Source organism: Meriones unguiculatus, chromosome 8 (assembly GCF_030254825.1).
Source record: "Meriones unguiculatus strain TT.TT164.6M chromosome 8, Bangor_MerUng_6.1, whole genome shotgun sequence".
NCBI lineage: Eukaryota > Metazoa > Chordata > Mammalia > Rodentia > Muridae > Meriones > Meriones unguiculatus.
Window position 1 is genome coordinate 52,165,207 of NC_083356.1, and position 21,558 is coordinate 52,186,764.

General features: G+C 37.8%; 1 protein-coding gene and 1 pseudogene across 1 annotated transcript in view; both read left to right on the top strand.

Moving 5' to 3' along the window:
- The window catches only part of Csmd3 (CUB and Sushi multiple domains 3), a 1,323,831-nt gene that overhangs the window by 342,616 nt on the left and 959,657 nt on the right, over positions 1–21,558 (top strand). The window contains exon 5 of the mRNA XM_060389430.1: positions 18,290–18,497. Coding sequence (XP_060245413.1) covers positions 18,290–18,497 — 208 coding nt within the window. The remainder of the gene's footprint in view (positions 1–18,289; positions 18,498–21,558) is intronic.
- LOC110539318 (protein Mis18-beta-like) lies at positions 9,207–9,875 on the top strand (annotated as a pseudogene).

Here is a 21,558-nt window from a genome sequence, read left to right on the forward strand (position 1 = left end):
ATCTAATAAACCCATCACATAAAAGGATGCTGCACTCAGATGCACACAGAAAAATGCTGGAGGTATTAACACTCCACCCAGACAGGCTTTTCTGGAAGCACAAGAGAAGCAGATGCACACACCCTTCTGAGTATTTAACACAGTCGATTGTGCATAACTAATTCTTTTGCTAATCTTGTCTGGTGTCAATCTTTTGCCTGTTAGTGTGAAGGCTTCCTTTGGGGATTTGAAGGCACACATGACTGACCTGCATGCCTCTTTATCTCCAGGGCTCTAGTAAAATATTAGCACACAAAGCTAAATTGATTTGGAAACATAAGGCACAGAATGGCTGGTTTTATGCAAATGTTAACACTGTATAAAAAAAGCCTTTGGACATCATTTAAAGTGTAGTTTCACCTCACTAACTGGCTCACTGACATTTGGATGAATGCTAAAATTAGCCATTTAGAAAAACTTCAGCCTTGCTGCTTCTGAAAATCCAAATGTAATTGTGGGTGTTCTTTATCCCTGTTCATTTTTAACATGACCATGCAGCCAGAGTTTCATTCATCATGCCAACAGAAAACATTATACACAAGCGCTGATTCTCCAGGACCCATTTGCATTTGGCTTTGGTTTTCTTTTCTCGGTTATAATTGGCTCTGGACTCCATAAAGATTAGCTTGCAGTCCCTATGCACATGCCATCTGAAAAGGTGACCCAGATAAATAGTGGGTGACAGCATCCTGGATGAACCACATGCAGCCCGAAGTTTAAACTGGGGCTTTGCTTAACTACAGTTGTTGATAAATGTGTTTTGGACACAGCAAATGTTGGTGTGAATTTCTGTCTTATATATAGTTTCTTACTATAATATTGTGTGCATGATTGGTACTGAAAATATGGAATAATCTTAAATACTCTTTAATTTTATATGGAACCTAAGTCATTAATGAGAGACATTAGAATTTTCCTTTTGTTTCTTGTAATTTTTAATTTTATAGTTGAGCAGATGAAAATGCATGTATACATAAAAGTTTTGTTTTGCAATGAGGAGATGCATTATTGCTAAAGGGATAGAAATACTAATAAGGTTATAACAATATATAATTTTTATGTACTTATATCAAGTATGAGAGGGAGAGAAAAACTGGTAATCACACTTAAGTGGGTAGAAAATATGTGTTCATTATTATTGTTTTTGTGTGAACATTTGAGAAAGAGGGAGGGAGGGGGAATGTGAGAGAGAGAGAGAGAAAGAGAGAGACTAGATGAAGAAGACCTTATCCTCCTGCCATGATGCAAAGGAGGAGGTAAGAGTGAAGGAAAAGGAAAGACGATTGATAGTCTTGGTGGCCAGACAATCTTGACAAATTGTGAATTTTCCAGAGAGTATTTTTAAATTTTTGTGCACAATCTTAGTTTTTAAACCTTTTGTCCTTTAACAGTTTTAATGTATAGAATGAATTTCAGGTTCTTTTCATTCCCCAGTTCTTTCTTCCATCCCTCCTCATCTCACACTGAAGTCCATCTTTTCCCTAACAGTTCTCCCTTTGAAAACTACTGGATTTCATTAGAGTTGCTCATGTGATCATTGTTAGGAGGTGAGTTGCTGCAGTAGCTGTGGTCACACCACTAGCTAAAATGACAACCTGCTCAGCAATTACTAACTTCCATTAGATAGTCTCAGGGACATCAGGGAACTCAGGGTTTCTTCATCCACACGTAGTTAAATGTAGGGTCCACTCTTACAGGTATCCACAGTTGGCAGTGATTCATGATTGAAACGGGCACTAAATAGCCACAAGATGCTTTTGTGCCGCACACTTCTTGCTCTTACTTTTCCTACTTCCTTTTGTGATTTACCCAAGTGTTGAATGGGTTGATGCAGATATCTTCTTGACAGCTGAGAACTCTGCTGTGTTTTAATTCTAGCATTTACCTATGTTAGAACCTATGTATTAGTCACTTTCTGCTGCACTGACAAACTTTACTACAAACAAATTGAATCCATTGCAAGTTGATTCTCTTAAACTCACCTTGTAGGATATATATATATGTATATGTATATACAAATACTATGTACATATATATGCATATACATATACAAATACAGCATATATATATATGAATATACATATTGTGTCCTTCACTGTTTATGTATATGTGCATGTATCTGAAGGTAAAGATGCTGTACAGGTGCATGCGCTCATGTGTGCATATGCTGTGGAAAACAGATGATAACATTAATTGAAATTCTCAGTCATTATCTACATACTGTTCTGAGGCAAGTCCTTTCACTGGTTTAGATTTCCTCTATAGGGTATCACAGGAGGTCAAAACATCCCAAGTATCTACATTTGTCTCTGCCAGGCAGGAATGGGATTGCAAGGACAAGCTACCATGTTTGCCTTCTCACATGTGTGCTCTAGAAGCAAACCCAGAACCTCATGCTTTCAAGGCAACATCTTCACAGATTGAACTGTGATCTCAGCCTTCATATTAGAATTTTAGATGAGTATTTTCTTAATTGTTCATTTAAAATACTAGTAAAAAATACTGTGCTTAGGTAGTGCTTTGAATATCTTATGTAAATTAAATGACAAATGCATGTTAACTTCTTTAATATTCATTTTATCAAAACAAAAATTACAATAATATAAAAATATCAATAGAAATATTGTATTTTCATAAATACAATAAATTTCATAAATTGATTTTGTTATTATAACTTACCAATAGAACAAATTTGAAATGTAATATGCTAATTCTAATAAAAGTGCAAAAAAGCTTTAGCTGGAAGTTTGCAACAATACTTGTAATTACTATGTTGTGTGCTTTGGTCTAGTCTGAAGGTGCTTTGAAAAAAAAACAAAAAAACCCACAAAAGACCTGTCTGGTTATTTATATCTTCTATGGTTCTGCTTACTACTTTGCATCTTCTTTTGTATATGTCATCTCTGTGCCTTGTTCTTGTCTTTTTCTCACTTTTAAAATACCTAGCTGTAATGTGTTCAGTGATTTAGGTTATTCTCTAAGTAATATTCTTTTAATTTGACTCATTTTTTCCTGAATATATTTTTATTTCATTTGAACAGACAAAATGCACATAGGGGAAAGAACAAGTGTAGCTTTACATATTTATCTGGGGCTTTGAGGACCACAGGAAGCAATGGCAAACACATTCTTTGGGAACACAATATAACCATTGATCTTATTCCACAATGGCTTTTTTATTGCCCAAGTATGACTCAAATTTTTAAAAATGTTCAACTCTCCTTTCTTTCAGTTGCTTTCCTGTGAAATAAGATAAACAATTGCTTTATTTTATTCTGATATTCCATTTCCATATTCTATTCTATAGAAATATAGCTATTTCTATACTGAATTTTGTGATCTCATTTATTTCTCAGCTTAACTTAATGTCTAGTGATTTTTATAATTATAGTAAACAGGATGATATTGAATATGTTTTTAAATTTCTTTTTAAATTTTTTATTATTATTTATTACAATTTATTCAATTTGTATCTTGGCTGTGGCCCCCTCCCTGATCTCCTCCCAATTCTACCCACCCTTCCCCTTCTGCCCCTATGCCCCTCCCCTAGTCCACTGATAGAGGAGGTCCTCCTCCACTTCTATCTGACCCTAGCCTATCAGGTCTCAACATGGCTGGTTGCATTTTCTTCCTTTGTGGCCAAGCAAGGCTTCACCTTTAAATATTGTATCTTGATCAAATTTGAGGAATTGGCATCTCTAATTATTTTGGGGATCTCTCTTTATAACTTGGAATAGCATATTTGAGTACAAAACAAGAGTTAATTATTATCCCCCCAGTTAGCATAGGCTGTAATTTGTTTTATTAAAATATAATTTCCTCTGGATTTCAGGAGGAAAAATAGTTCCCCAAACACACTGACAATTAAAAATACAAATTTCAGAAAGAGTCTGAGGAGACACCAACATTTAAGCAAACAGACACTGCAGAATTCTTCAAATTATACTGTCAGTTGCCTAATACTTAGTGTTTCTCAAGGGGCCTTTCATGGACAAGGATTTGTTACTTTTTTCTCACTTTCTATTATCTTCTTACTACTCTATTTTGTAGTGGAAAATGAGAAACAAGCAGCAGCAGTGAACCTGTCATTTAACTGGTAGAGATGGCAAGGAAAAATGAAATGTATGAGGCTGACAGTACCATCTCCTTTCCCCTGCTGGGACAATTTTGCCAGAGGGAGTAACAAGTCAATTGTGTCAACACTTCACAGGAAACTCTTTGCACCACAAAAATAAGAGTCCTATAATACCTACACGATGAAAATAAATAAATAAATAAACAAATAAAATAAAACTAAGAAACTGCTGGTAAAATTTAAGTCAATAAACTTTTTCTATCAAATGATTCTTTGAAAAGCAAGAAACCAATCAAGAAGATTCGAATAATTAATTTAAGACTATATTTTACTGTTCTAGGGTACCCACTCTTAAATATAACTTCTGCCACCACTCAGATTTTCTATATATTAAGAGAAATTAAAAAAAAATACAAAAAGTCTGAAAGTACAACAAAACCCTGGATTAGGTATTTAATAGGACACTTGGGTCCTCCCTCTTTTCCTGTTTGCCCTGTTCAGAAACATGACAACATGCCTTCTCACACTGTCTTCCAGAACAAGAAGCCTCCAGCTCAGCATCCTCACTTTCATATTCCCAATCTAATTGTTTTTTTCTAGGTCTCCTTTGTTATATCTGAAGTATCAAAAGAGAACACATTGTAATGCCAGGTTCATGGGACCCTCAGAGACCACCAGGAGATGACTCAATGCAATTGCAAGAGAGCTTTATTTCGAGAGCTCGGGTCCCAAGTCTCACTGACTCAACAGGGATCCAAAGCTCTGAGTGAGCAGGGTTTTTAAAGGGAAAGTCTGTAATCAGGGGTTTCCATAGCAGCAAGCAAGGGAGTACAAGTTTCCATGAGAGAAAGCAGGGGGGTTCATGCCTTGACGTTACAGAATTGGGTAAAAGCCATAGGGGAGAGGTGACTGTTTACATAATCACAATTGCCAGGGAGATTGTCTCTATTTTTTACTAAACATTTATTCTGTAATATTTCCTGGAGGCTGTAGCTTGGAGAGCTAACTTTGTTTTCTGCCAGGTGCACATTGTGTGATATTTCCTGGTACCTGAGTTCAGCTCCCGGTCAAGATGGCTCCTTATTTCAAAATGGAGTTATACTCAGGCTAACTATACCCAGGCTAACTTAAACTCTTCAACATGTCAGATACTGTTATCTGATTTAATAACTCAGGACTGAGTAGATCATAGAAATTATGAAAGAAGTTACTATGGCTATTCTCCTAAACTGACATACTTTTAAACTGTCTTCCAAATACTTAACGTTATACCCCTAGACTAGTGCAGTGTTCAATCCTCAAAGACTTTTATGTTTCAGTAGCAATTAATATATACTCACAAGTAGGCAAAACCAGAGAACAAGAGATATTTTAAAAATTAATTTATTTATTCACTTTACATCTAATCATAAGCCATCCCTCTTTTCCTCTCATTCCCATCATCCCTCCCTCTTCTTCTATCCTCCCTTCCCTATTCCTCATATAAGGAGAGCCTCCCCCCTACCAACTCACACCAGCCCATCAAGTCTCATCAGGATATAGTGCATCTTATTCCCATGTGGCCTGGTTAGGCAGCCCCACTTTGGGGAAGTGATTGAAAAACAGGCAACAGACTTCATTTCAGACACAGGCCTCCTCCCCTCCCCTTTTCATGGAGCCCTCATTCTGGCCACACTAGCCATTGTCTCTGTATGTGTAAGGCACCTTGGTCAAGCCTGTGTTTGTTGCTCTATAGGTATCCCCTGAGCCCATGTTAGTTGGCTTTGTTGGTCTTCTTGTGGAGATCCTGTCCCCTCTGGGTCCTTCTATTCTTTCCCCATTCTTTCCCATGACTCCCTGCACTACGCCTAATGTTTGGCCATGAGTCTCAACATCTGTTTTGATGTGCTTTGGGGTGGAGCCTCTCAGAGGACAGCTAGGCTAGTCTCCTGTCTGCATGATAGCAGTGCATCATTAATACTGTCAGAGGTTGGCTCTCTCAGATGGGGTGGATCTCAGGTTGGGCCAGGTGTTGGTTGGACATTCCCTCAATCTCTGTTCTATCTTTATCCCTGCACATCTTCTTGGCAGGGTAAATTTTGTGTCAAAGTTTTTGTGAGTGAGTTGATGCTCCTCTCCGTCCAGTAGGAATCCAGTCTAGTTAGAGGGTGGCCTCTTCAGTTTCCATGCTCCATGACCTCTGCTATTTAAGAGTATCAGCTAGAGTCAGCCCCATATCCTTCCCAGAGGCTAATCTGTGCTCGATGTCCAGGTTTTCTCAGAGATGGCTCCACCCATGTTTTTTATTTTTCCCTCTCTGCTGGCCCTGGGTCCTCCCACCCTCTCTCCCTAGTCTGATCTACACTCATTTTCCTCCACATTCATTCTCCTGTTCCTTCTCTTCAACCACTTCCCCTGTCTATTCTGGTTCCTCTTCTGAGTAATATTTAACTATCCTCCCTTGGGTAATCTTTGTTATTTATCTTCTTTTGGTCCTTGAATTATAATATAAGTTTTCCTTGTACTATATGACATTCAAGGTTTTCTTCTGGCCACCATGTTCATGCATACACTATCGCACAAAAACCTGCAAAGACACATGCATATACACACATACATACTACATGCTAAGAACTCAGATGTAGATAGCCCGTGGTAGCTCAGTAACCAATTGGTTTCCCATAGTAAGGGGAACAGGGCCTATTTCTGACAAGAACTCAATGGCAGGCTCTTTGACCTTCCCACCCCCAAGGGAGGAGCAGTCCTGTTAGGCCACAGAGGAGGAGTTTGCAGCCAGTCCTGAAGATACCTGATAAAACAGGGTCAGATGAAAGGGGAGGAGGTTGTCCCCTATCAGTGGACTTGGAAAGGGGCAGGAGATGAGGGAGGGAGGGTAGGATTGGGAAGTAATGAGGGAGTGGCATACAGCTGGAATACAGAGTTAATAAAATCTAACTAATAATAAAAATAAAAATAAAGTAAAAAAAAAAAAACGAATACTGACTTTATTCTAAGGAAACCACTAGAATGATATGAAACATATTGTATGAGATATGATTAATTTCTATATAAATTACTGTTGACTTCTCCATGGTACCTAAAATATAATGGGAGTAGAGAATAAACAGAGGCTGCAATGATATTACTTTTGTGAGACTAAGACAGAAAAACATGATAAATCAAATCATAAAAACCTAAGAGAAATAGGCGACATGTTTCTGTGTGTTTGAAACAGCTAATAATGTCATTTGGGATCAAGTAAAGACTCTGATTTATAGCTGTTAATGTTTAAAGTATAACTGACTTTAAGGATCTATGTGTTTATCTTAAATGCATGAGGAATAAATGCAAATGAATGACTGTTTCTTAACCACTTTTAGAAGAAAATATTACACAAAACTAAATAATTTTTACCTATTCCTGGAAAGTTGAAAATGAAAGAATCACTAACCTCGAGTAGAAATGTGAAAGACTCTAACTTTCTAAAAAATAATTAATTTCAGTATAAAGCCTACCTACCACAACCTCCAGAACTCTTCAGTTCCACATCATTTAAGAAAGATATATCAGATACAGAGATAACACTTCCTAGATGTTTGCCTGTTTCTAAACACTAAAGTTAACAATAAAAAGGATAGGTTACTTCTGTTATTAAGGTATTTAATTTTTGTAGTTTAAATAAGACAGTTCATCCATAAAATAAATGAGCAGATGCACATTCTTATCAAGACTGCTTGCATCGTCTTCCTCTGCAGCCTGGCAAGGCTGCATCCCAGAGGGAGAGTTGATCAAAAAGCTAGCCACTGAGTTCATGTCAGAGACAGTCTCTGTTTCCCTTACTAGGGAACCCACCTGGAGACTGAGCAGCCTATGGGCTATATCTGAGCAGGGGGTCTAGGGCCTCTCCATGCATGGTCCTTGGTTGGAGTTTCTGTGTCTGCAGGCCCTCCTGGGCCCAGGTTTTTTTTTTTTTTTTTTTTTTAGCTCTGTTGGTCTCTTTGTGCAGTTCCTGTCCTGTCCTCTCCAGGTCTTTCTATTTCCTTCTTCTTCCATAAGGTTTCCTGCACTCTGCCCAAAGTTTGACTATGAGTCTCAGTATCTACTTTGATGCCTTAATGGGCAGAGTCTTTCAGTGGCTCCCTGTGGAAGGCTCTTGTCCCGTTCCTTGTCTTCTCCTACTTCTGATACCTATCCTGTTTGCTGTTCTGAGTGAGATTTCAGCCTCTTCCCAAGGGCCCTTCTTGTTGTTTAGCTTCTTTAGGACTATAGATTTTAGGATGTTTATCCTATATTAAATGGTTAATATCTGTTTATAAATGAATATGCCATATGTACCTTTCTGCTTCTGGGTTACCTCACTCAGAATGATATTTTCTAGTTCCATTCATTTGTCTGCAAGTTTCACAATTACCTTGGGTTTTTATTTATTTTTATATTTTTTAATTTATTTTTTGTTTTATTAAATACAGTTTATTCACTTTGGGTCTGAGCTGTAACGCCCACTCCAGTTCTCTCTCAATCCCATCCTCCCTCCCTCATCTCCTTCAATGCCCCTCCCCAAACCCACTGATAGGGAAGGTCCTCCTCCCCTTCCCTCTGATCCTAGTCCTTCCGGATCAGGACTGGCTGCATTTTCTTCCTCTGTGGCCTAGTAAGGCTGCAACCCCCTTCGGGGGAGGAGATCAAAGAGCCAGCCACTGAATTCATGTCAGAAACAGTCCCTGTTCTCATTACTAGGGTACCCACTTGGACAGTGAGCTGCCACGGGCTACATCTGTGCAGGGGTTCTAGTTATCTCCATGAATGATCTTTGGTTAGACTATCAGTCTCAGAAAGGACCCCTGTACCCACATTTTTTTCTCTCTCCTTGTGGAGCTCCTCTCCCCTACCTATTTTTCTATCTCTCCCTTTGAAGATTCCCTGCATTCTACCCAAAAGTGTGGCTATGAGTCTCAGCCTCTGCTTTGATACCCTTCAGGACAGAGACTTTCAGAGTCCCTGTGTGGTAGGCTCCTGTGCTGTCCACTGTTTTCTTCCTCTTCTGATGTCCATCCCATTTATCTTTCTGAATGAAGATTGAAAATCTTACCCAGGAGGCGCGGGCTCCAAAACGATGGCTGCTGGGTCGCGGCACCTTGTCTCGGTCCTGGAGTCACGGTCCCGCAGCGGCTCTTGTGACACACCTTGTTCTCCCACTTCCTCCATGAAGTGGGACACTCAGGTGGTGAAAGGCTCCTCTCCTCTCGGGTCTTCCCGCTCTGGGGTGGCGGCATCACCTGGCGACCTGCGGCTGCCTGCGTGGTTGGAACCGGAGACATGTGCGGTGTTCCATTGCGCGGGTTGCCACGCGGTGCTCGCCGACACTGTGCACCTCGCCTGGTACCTGTCCGGGTCCCTTGGGGCTGTGGCCTTCTCCAGAGGCACAAACAATGTCGTTTTGTTGGAGCCCTTTCTGGTTGGCATTGAAGGTTCTCTCAAATGCAGCACATACGAACGCTTATTCTGCAATTCCTTTGGGACTCCTGTTGGTTTCTGTCTATACTCCACCCACGCTGCCCTGGCTGCCTTGACAGACTACTTCTGCCTCTCCTGTGACAAATGGTGTGCTATCTCTTAAACACAAAGACCATAGTAAATGCATCTGGAATGGATATTCATTATGTACCTCTACCAGAAAAGATTGCAGAGCTGAAAGAGAAGATAATGCTAATGCATACTCGGTTAAATTCACTGATGAAGACTGAAGGAAATGACACCTGATCAATCTAACCACAAAAACTGAAGAAACAAGGAGTAAAAACAGTAACCATGCCTTTGTTGAGGATTATTTGAATTTGAAAGACTCCCAGGAGCCTATCTAGACGGGGAGACCCCGCTTCCCAAGGAACAGCGAGACCAGCCTTCGGATGCAAGCCGCAAGAGGTTTATTTTGATACACGGGTACCCGGGGCGACCAAGCCTATCGGAGGACTTGCGCGCCTCTCGGTTGGGGTGACGGGTTTTTATAGGGCTCGGGAGCAAGAAGCGCGGTTACAGAAGCGAGAAGCAGTTACAGGGCTCTGATTGGGTGGTTTGAACAAAGCCGTAGTTAAGTTACGTACCCAGAACAGGGAAGGCGGGAAGGCAGATTGTGAGCCAAGTCACGTACCCCCCGGAACCCGAAGGCGGGAAAGAATGCAGCAGGTAGCTCTTGCTATACCGCGCCTACTCTACATAGTGTTAACGATCGCTGCTTATCTTTTGGTCTTTCAAATTAATACTGGAACAACTGGTTAACCCCATGAGAGAAAAAAATAAATTGAATGCTCTCCTATAAGAATCAATTCAGGTAGTGTAAAGGTCTCCATGTTAAATGTGAAGATAGAACCCTGAAGAAAATGTTCATTATCTCACAGTAGAACAAAGTTTCTTAAGCATTGCTCCTTTGAGGACAACAGAGCTTTAAAATACAGAATTGCAACTAAAGCAACATAGAGTGAAAACCTGAGCCAAAGCAGAGAATGTCACATATAAACAACAAAAATGCAAAATACAGAAGCTGTAGACCAACTGCTGTACATCAGGACAAGTAACCCACTTACAAACTGGCAAAATACTTGTGCAAGCATTTTAGAGAAGACACTGGGCTGAGGAGTGTGACTCAGGTAGAATACTTGCATTGCGTGCACACAAAAGTTCTCACACTACAGGAAAAGGCTAAGGTTTGAGAAGTGTTACCCACCTTCACTACTAACAACCAAAAAATAAACACCAAATTGGTAAAATTTAAAACATACCGTGTAAAGACAAGGAAGAAGCCCTGTAAACTAGTACAAGTAACACCATGGCACAACTAGCGGCCAGTCTAGCACAGCTTATAGAGACTGAAGACACACAATGGCCACTGCGGCCAGTCTAGCACAGCTCATAGAGACTGAAGACACACAATGGCTACTGCGGCCAGTCTAGCACAGCTCATAGAGACTGAAGACACACAATGGCCACTGAGGCCAGTCTAGCACAGCTTATAGAGACTGAAGACACACAATGGCCACTGCGGCCAGTCTAGCACAGCTTATAGAGACTGAAGACACACAATGGCCACTGCGGCCAGTCTAGCACAGCTTATAGAGACTGAAGACACACAATGGCCACTGCGGCCAGTCTAGCACAGCTTATAGAGACTGAAGACACACAATGGCTACTGCAGATCACAGCCTATCTCTAGGCACCTGTATCAAAAACATGCAGCAGGCTTTCGACAACGCTTGCACAGCAGGCTCACAGTCACAGTATTTGTAATGGATGACCCCCCGTCATGTTTCTGTAAGAGTAGTGTGACTATGACAGGAGGAACCCCGTATTTGTGATGTGGCTAGGCATGGCAGAACTCTCACTAGTGAAGACTGTTGTATTGCTTGTTATTGGTATTCCTTCTGTGGGTTTTTGTTAAACTAAATGTTTCATGCCATTTTTATATCTAACTTGAAAGAAAATAAACCATTAAGCACTCAAGTAGAAGATGTAATGTAGTAAATAAGTGCTCAATGAAATCTAGCAGTTGCCATGGATGCAGCGGCGTTTATCTGTAATACTAACACATTTGAGGCTGAGAAAGAAGGCAAGCCTGAGTGAGATCTGCCTCCTACTATCTAAAGGAGCCTTATGGTTGACTCTGTAACATCTGTATTTGTCCACATAGACTTTAACATGTTCCCAACTGTCAGAGAAGGACTAGGGCTCAAGAGGGTCTTTTATTCCCTGAGGATATATATAATTTATGGGGCAAGAAAGACATTTTCTTTGGTGGTGTAGACACTGGTTAAGTGCCCACGCTCCTGTAACTAATGAAGCTCATTGGGTAACACACAAAAAAGACATGAAAGCAGAAGAGGAGCTATGGGCAAAAGGTAACTGGGATGTGGGAGATGTATGATCTAAATACAGTATATGTATGTATATATGTGTGTGTGTGTGTCTACGTATATCACAAAACCCTTTGTGTATGTTAATAAACACATTAAAAAAGAAAAAAAAAAGAAAATCTTACCCAGGGGCCTCCTTGTTGTTTAGCTTCCTTAGATGAACAGATTTTAGTATGTTTATCCTATATTATATGACTAAAATCCACTTAAAAGTGAATATATGCCATGTGTGTCTTGCTGCTTCTGGGATACCTCACTCACAATGACCTCTTCAAGTTCCCACCATTTGCCTGCAAATTTCATGATTTGCATAATTAATTGCTGAGTAGCATTACATTTTATAAATTTACACAATGGATTATCTTGTTTTTAATTGCTGAGTGGTATTCTTTTGTGTAACTGTACCACACTTTCTGTATCCATTCTTCAGCTGAGGGATATCTAGGTTGTTTCCGGACTCTGGCTATTACAAATAAAGGTGCTATAAATATGTTTGAGCAAAAGTCCTCCTACTATCCAGGATATAGCTGGATCTTGAAGTAACATTATTCCTAATTTTCTGAGAAAATACCAGATTGACTTCCAAAATTGTTGTGCAAGGTTAAATTCCCACCAGAATTGGCGGAGGGTTCCTCCTTCACAACAGTTCAAGCATGTGTCATTTCGTGAGTTTTTGATCGTCGCCATTCTGATGGGTGGAAGGTGCAATATCAGGGTTGTTTTGATTTGCATTTCTAGGATGACTAATGAGGTTGAGCAGTTCTTTTTTTTTAATTTATTTCTTTTTTATTACTTACAGTTTGTTTACTTTGTATCCCAGCTGTAGCCCCCTCCTTCTTCCTCTTCCAATCCCCCCTCCCTCCCTCTTCTCCTCCCATACCCCTCCCCACTTCTACTGATAGGGGAGGTCCTCCTCCCTTTTCCTCTGACCCTAGCCTATCAGGTCTCATTAGGACTGGCTATATTGTCTTCCTCTGTGGCCTGGCAAGGCTGCTCCCCCATTAGGGGTAGGTGATCAAAGAGCCAGCCACTGAGTTCATGTCAGAGCCAGTTTTTGTTCCCATTACTAGGAAACTCACTTGGAGACTGAGTTGCCTTCTGCTACATCTGTGCAGAGGTTCTCGGTTGTCTCCATGCATGGTCCTTGGATGGAATATCAGTCTCAGAAAAGACACCTGATCCCAGATTTTTCGGTTCTGTTGCTCTCCTTATGGAGCTCCTGTTTCCTCCAGGTTTTTCTCTCTCCCCCTTCTTTCATAAGTTTCCCTGTACTCTGCCCAAAGTTTGGCTCAGCATCTACTGTGATACCCTCCTGGGTAACGTCTTCAGAGGCCTTCTGTAGTAGTTTCCTATCTTCTTCCCTGTTTTTTTCCTTCTTTGATGTCTATCTCATTTGACTTTCTGAGTATGGATTGATCATTTATTTAAGCATTTTCCTGCCATTTGATATTCCTGTGTTGAGAATTCTCTATTTAGCTCTGTACCCCATTTTTAATTGCATCACTTGCTTTGTTGATTTTAACTTCTTGAGTTCTTTATATATTCTGGATATTAGCCCTCTGTCATATGTAGGATTGGTTTTCCCAATTTGTTGTTTTGTTCTGACGACAGTGTCCTTTGCTTTACAGAAGCTTTTCAGTTTCATGAGGTCCCATTTATTGATTGTTGCTCTTAGAGCTTGGGCTGTTGGTATTCTGTACTGGAAGTTGCCTCCTGTGCCAATGAGTTCTAGGCTCTTCCTCACTTCTTCTTCTAACAGATTTAGTGTGTTTGGTTTTAAGTTGAAGTCTTTGATCCACTTAGACTTTACTTTTATGAAGGGTGATAAATATGGTTCTATTTGCATTTTTTTCTACACATAGACATCCAGTTAGACCAGTACCATTTGTTGAAGATGCTAACTTTTTTCCATTGTATGGTTTTGACTCCATTTTTTTTTAAATCAAAGAACTGTAGATGTGAAGGTTTATGTCTGAATCTTAGATTTGATACCATTGATTTAACAGTCTGTTTCTATGCCAGTACCATGCCATTTTTACTACTGTTGCTCTATAGCACAGTTTGAGTGATATCTATTTTCAAATGACAGTAATGGCTTTCATTCAGATAATAAGTTATAAGATAGGTCTTATTCTGGGCTGCAAGATGACTCAACCTTTTAAGGCAACTGTGGTGCAAACCTGATGACATGATTTTAATTGCTAGGTTTTTCGTTGCAGAGAGAATGACTCCTTCAGCTTGTACTGTGATCTCCACTTGTACACCACAATGTGTTGCACAGTGTGTTTGCATGAGCCACAAAATATAGTATTTTCTGCCTATGAAAAAGTGTGTCCTTGTGTTTACAGTTGTTAATTGGATCCAGGGGCAGAGACTAGGAGAGAATGTTAATGCCACTTCCTCACCTGCTGTTAAAGGAAGGGCAAGATCCCAGGGAAGGTGACCTTCCCAATGTGCTCCCAAATCTAGCTGGTTGACTGAGAATGCGGTTTTTACATAATAAAGATCTGGTGCGTTAAGCTAGGGCAGGAATTACCTTCAGAGTGTCCTGGTTGGGCACAGGGTTAGGTTATTAATTTTAAATATTACTGTAACAAAATGAGCCTCTATTTTCCATATATATTTGCTAATGTCTCAATAATCTAATTAAGAGGCACACAATACAGGTGCCTATCATAGGAATAAACAAAAGAGCTCACAGATGTCAGTTTCACTTGAGTGCTAATGGGAGTTTTTGATTTAGCAAGGGAGAGAAGCATAGATATGTCTCATGATAAAGTCTGATACTGAATTGTTTGCTTAGTAACTGAAGTTGGCCATATTGACTCCTACAATTGATAATTCATTTCTCTTTGGAAACAAACAGTCCTATTGCCCCCACCCCACTCCCCACCATAAGCAATTTCAGAAGCAACTGATAACAGGGCAAAACACCATAAGAGACTGTGTCGGAGACGATGTGTTACGTAAAATTGCAAAATTTTTAAATCAAAGAACTGTAGATGTGAAGGTTTATGTCTGAATCTTAGATTTGATACCATTGATCCAACAGTCTGTTTCTATGCCAGTACCATGCCATTTTTACTACTGTTGTAAATCATGATGATATTTGAAGATTATTTCTTATTTATTTACAACAAGGCTACTGCAAAGTTAAAATTTATATTATCTTGAGTGAATTGTGTGATCTCATGAAAAAGAACAAATGTTCACCAATTTTCAGGATCAAAGTGAGTGTTGCAGAAATTAAAAATAAATAAATATTAAATTTTTGGTAAAAGTGCACCAATAAATATATAGATATGAATTTTAGAACTTTCTTTTACATTGCAACAAATTTTCAGTGTCTTTCTTTCTAGTTATCATGAGAGATTAATATTATTAACAAAATTTCATAAACATATACTCAGTTAAACAATATTGAAGTGTTCTTTGATAAGATTTATATTATAATTATAAAATCAAAATAAAATGACTTTATCTTTAACAGAGTATGATATATTAAGAAAGTAAAAAATGTTTTATGTTAATTTTTCAAATAATTTGAATTGATGCAGTCCTAAATCCAAAGCAATTTTGTTTTTCTTTTTAAAATTTGATTTATTTATTTATTACAGTTTATTCACTTTTCATTCCCTCTGCAGTCCCTTCCTTGTCTCCTCCCAGTCACACCCCTCTCCATCTTCTCTCCCTATTCCCTTTCCTTAGTCCCCTGATGGGGAGGATCTCCTCCCCTTCTATCTAACTTTAGACTATCAGGTCTCCCTAAGGCTGGCTGTATCATCTTCCTCTGTGGCCTGTCGAGGCTGCACCTTCCAGGTGTCGGTGATCAGAGAGTTAGCCACTGAGTTCCTGTCAGAAACATCCCCTGAACCACTTACTAGGAAACCCAGTTGGAAACTGAACAGCCTGTGGGGGTCTAGGTCCTCTCCGTGCATGGACAGTGGTTTGAGTATAGGTCTGTGAAGAATCCCCTCAGCCAGTTGTCATTAGCATAGTTAATTCCAATGGCTGAATTGATATTTCTTTATATTCTATAGCACAGACTTTGAAAGATTCTTAGCATGTGATTTGTCTACTTGTGTCTCATATAAACATATGATTACATGTATATATGTATTGTATTTATAAAAGTTTAATCTGCTTTAAAAATTGTGACTAGAAGAATTAGAACAAAGTAGAGCCATTACCAGTTTTTCAATAATCTTTAAATGAGACTATTCTAATTAAATTTACTTCAATAATTTTTCTTCCAACATGAATATAAATGCCAAAGTAATCTTTTTAAAATACTAAGACTTGAATGTTTTAATATAGTGGAATGCACAGAGGTAGTTATATTTAGCAAGCAGTGAATCAGGAAATAAACACTATTATTATTATATTAATATTATTATTGTAACTACTATTACTGATATTAGTATTATTTGCAGAAATGTAATAGTGTATTTACTTATTTCCTAGAGCTTACCTCATTACAAAATAGATTAAAGCAGGAGAGCAAGGCTGGTAGTAAGTTTTGGTTACTATAATAGCTGCAAAGACTTGCATGGTTCCTTCTGGTGTTTTCTAACTACCAATGAATACTCCAAACACATGGCCAAATGAATGTATTTTTACATTTCACATAAAGCATTTTACAAATAACAATGTAAGTTCCTGCCTATCTAGAGTTTCTGAAAAATGGTTCTATGAAACACCCTCTATAAATTTCTAGGGAGGTTATAACTATACGACTTCCTTCTTTCCTTCCCTCGCACCAAATCTTCCCATATATCTGTACTTGGTTCTTTTCAAAATCAAAAACATTTTTTTTTACTTGTCATATGTTTTTTTCCTAATTGTTTCATATGTTTTTTTGGTAAGAAAACAGGTATAGCAATATGGTACAAAGACTAGACAAAACCTCTAATTCTTCCTCATTACAGAGTATGTGAAAAAGTTTGGAGGGAAGAATGGAAAGGTGGAGTTATGTAGTGATAGTATAATCTCTAAAAATAGCAAATAACTAGAGATACCATGCAATAAAGACATAAAAATATGTACCAAATTTACAAGAGTGTGTGAGGCAAGTGAATGTGTCCTCTGTGAGATGTATTCATGCTTTTAGGTCATAAATTATGCTGCTGAATGAATAAGGAACGAGGCAGAAAATGATAATGAAATTTCATTTATACAAGGTGGTAATGATGTTGTTCTCAGTAACACCATGTATTCCCTGTCCATTATGGAGTTAAATAAAACATTTCTTCTTCTCTATTTATTAAAGCTCTGAGGCACTCTATCACATCAAGTAATAATTGGTCATTATAGGAATGAACGTTTCCTCAAATGACTTCCACTAAAGGAGCTCCCTGAGATGGTCAAAGTAACAGCGTAAATCATGATGCAATTTACTGCACAAGTAAATGTGTAACCCATTAGCTTGATTGGCCTAAACAGGGTTATGATAGACAAATGTACTAACTTCAGTTCCTTTAGGAAGAAGCAGTCTTGGTTCTTATAATTTCATATTAACACAGGCCAAGTAAATACTCTCATAGCATACACCATCAGTTTAAGTGTAGAATCTCTAGAAAGCTTTATTTACAAATCAGAAATACAGCTCCAAAATTAAATTTAGCAGAAAAGTTATATATAATATACATCTGTATACATTTAAATGTTTATACACACATATATTTCCTGTGTATATTAAGAAATATGTGCATTGTAATATGGGCTTATAGAGTTTATATTTCTTGAGAATTTATTAGTTAATATATTATTTCTACTTAATTAAGATATTCTGGGTATGTGATATATACTTCAATTTCACTTGTGTTCTCACTAACATTTTCCAATAGCTTTTGAAACATTCCACTGACAAACTATATTATATTTTCTCTTTAATAATGCCCTTATTATAAACATATTAAAAATAAAGACATTCCACACTACCAAAAACTTCTGAAAAGGTTAACGGTTTTTCATTGATAATTGTAGAAAACATATTTTTTAGTTTTACTTACTTCTTCATTTATACATGAATATGAACTGGATTTTATTATACTGAGTCTTAATTTGGGAGTGTAGGGTCTTTTTTTTTACCTTATGCTCATTTCTATTTGAAACTCTGGTTATAAATTATCAGGATGTGGTTTATACGTATATATACAATAGAAAGAGTTCTCATAGACTTATTGGATATCACAACATTTGAATCATTGTTTTATTGCATGCATATTTAATTGACTTAGTAAAATTTGCCTTAATAATTAGATTCTCATATATTCTTATTTGTTTTTAACAGCTGAAGATGCTTGTGGGGGAACAATGAGAGGATCTAGTGGCATCATTTCTAGCCCGGGTTTTCCTAATGAATACCATAACAATGCAGACTGCACATGGACCATTGTAGCAGAGCCTGGGGACACGATTTCACTAATATTTACCGATTTCCAAATGGAAGAAAAATATGATTACCTAGAAATAGAAGGTTCTGAGCCACCCACAATATGGTAAGTGTATAAGATGAATTAAGTTGATATTTAGTCATTGTCTGAAACAAAGTGGGAAACACAGAGGTGTATGTGGAGATGTAAGATTTGGGTGATTAAAGGATCATGAGGATTTTTGCAAACCTAAAAATAAGCATTGTCAGAAATGAGGGATATATTTATGGATTGAGGTATTACAGTGACAATAGAATTTTGCCACAGTCAGCTTTTCATCTGTATTTATGTCATTGGATCAGTAAAGATAATCAGTGGGGTTTTGTTTTGTTATTTTGTGTATTTTTTTGTGACAAAAAAATTAAATGCTCCGCCTGACACCTGCGATGCTGTTCTTCATTATACTAGCCCATACTTCCACATCACTTTAAAATCAAGTTAGTAGTCCTAGACAAAAAATTGTTTTAATTTACATTAATAGATCATTTAGTTATCTTGTTATATCTGAAGATAAACTTTGTTTGAAGATGGAATTTTTCTTTAGAGGCACAAGACGTGGTCTAATGATTATTGTGTTTTCAAAAAAAGTTTTTTGGGGGATAAAATGCTTCAATAAATTGTTTGCTTATGGTGTTTTCAAGTTTGCATGTACTGTTTTGAGGAATTTTTTGACCGAAATAATGATAAAGAATCAATGGTGAAGTGAAGACATAGGAAAACACTAGAATAGAAAGGACCTGTGAAGTCATGGAAAACTTATCTCAGAGCTTGGAAATTTATTTGCAACAGTTAAGTCCACAGGTGTGATATGTCAAATGATTGTCCTTATGATGGGTAGAAATGGATATTAAGCATGGCTTCATTACCTATAGGAATATCACTTAAGAGGTGATTGGAAGAATCCAACAAGAGAGCACAGTTGCTAGGATGGTGTTATCAAAAGATAAAGGGGATGAAAGAAATTAGCAGATATGCTAGATTTAGTATGAAATGATTCTTAAGTGGTTAGGAATGATAAAGAAAATAGTGTTGAAATAACAATTTGTGCTTTCACTTAAGAAAATGGTAAAGACAATAATGATATTCTATGGTGACAGACAAAAATTATGTTCTATGACATCAAATGGTGAAGACAATAATGATGCCTATGATCTGGCCATCACTGAAAGAAAGTCTGCTTTGGAACTGAGATCCTGTGGATACTGAGATTTGCATTAAATACAGGAGTTTGAAGTTGCTTTGAGACTATTGAAGCTATCTGACATTTAACTCTGTAAGTCAGAAGTTTTAAAAAAGAGATGACACTGATGTTTAGTTGGTTTCATCAGCAATTGAAGAAGTAGAGAACAATGAATGTAACTAGACAGAAACAATGGGATACAAAGAGAAGGCTTGGGAGAATGAATCTAGAGATCTGCAGTGTCACCTGAGCTTGAGAGGATAACCTTGTAAGGAAGACAAAGCAAGTGCATTCAAAGAGGTAGGGGGACATTTTTGTGAATAAGACATAACACAGAGAAGGGGAAAGGATGTAAAGGGGGAGTGATCCATTGTGCCCTGAAGAACTAACAACATTAGTCATATCCTTTAAAACTTCACTCTCGTCTGGCCTTTCAATAATTTGCATTGTATCTCAAACAGGAAATGAGATTTCTCTGATTCTTCCAGTGTTTTCATTTTCTTTCTTTGATGTTTTACAAATTATATTATGTAAATATTTAAGCTTATAAATGAGCTTTATTCTTAATTTTTTTCATAAAATATGATGAATGGTATTTCTAAAATATATGCATATATGAAGATGATCCAAAGGAAGTCACAAAATAATTCAGGAGACAGGGCCACACTGGCCATCTCTTGCCACCAAAAGAAACTTCCAATGCTGGGATTGAGTTGTGGACTAAAAGGACAGTGAAGAAATCCCCAAACTACTGAGGCTTTTACCAAGACTATAGGCTGCTCTCCAAAAACTGATACAAAGCCCCCATTTCTGAAGACAACACACACACAACTCATTGAACGATATAGACAGCCTTTACCCATATGTTGCTACATCTTTGGTATAGGAAAATACTCTTTACACTCTCAAAAATGAAATGTAATCACTAAGACAGCCAGAAATCATTTATCTACAATAGTGTGCAGCCGGTAAGACATGGTAGGGCAGTGCTGGAAGTTAAAGCACATCCCATGAGATGGTACCCTTGCTAGACACTGCTTGTGTGACTGGGAACCTGAGACTAGATAGCCCAGGGACCCAGGGTAAAATCAAGTAATACTGGTCTAAAAAAAGAAAGCTGTAATAATAATAATAATAATAATAATAATAATAATAATAATAAAATGCCTGCTATTGGCATGAAAACAGACATGCTGACCAATGGAATCAAATCAAAGACCCAGACAAAAATCCAGACAGCCATGTTCACCTGATTTTTGACAAAGAAATGAGAACTATACAATTAAATAGAAAGAAAGAAAGAAAGAAAGAAAGAAAGAAAGAAAGAAAGAAAGAAAGAAAGCATCCTAAACAATTCATGCTGCCCTAACTGGATGTCAGTATGTAGAAGAATGCAATTAAACCAGTAGCTATCACCCTGTACAAAACTCAAATTTAAGTAGATTGAAGATTGCAGCATAAAACTGGCACACTAAATCTGATAGAAGAAAAAAAATGGGGAACAGCCATGAACTATCAGAAAAATATAAATCAAAATGCTTTCAGATTTCATCTTACACTAGTCCAAATGGCTAAGATCAAAAACTCAAGTGACAGCACATGTTGGAGAGGATGTGAAACAAGGGGAACACTCTCCACACCTCTCAAATTTTCATGTGGGAGTGAAAAATGTACAGCCACATTGGAAATCAAAATGATGGTTTCTCTGAAAATTTGGAAATTATCTACCTCAAGACACAGCTTTACCGTTCCTGCGCATATTCACAAAGGACACTCCATCCTTTCAAAAGGACACTAGCTCAACTATGTTCATAGCAGCTGTTTTCATAATAAGCAGAAACTGGAAACAATCTAGATGTCCCTTACCTGAAGAACAGATAAAGAAAATGTGATACATTTGCACAATGGAGTATTACTTAGGTGTTAAAAACAATAAAATCATGAAAT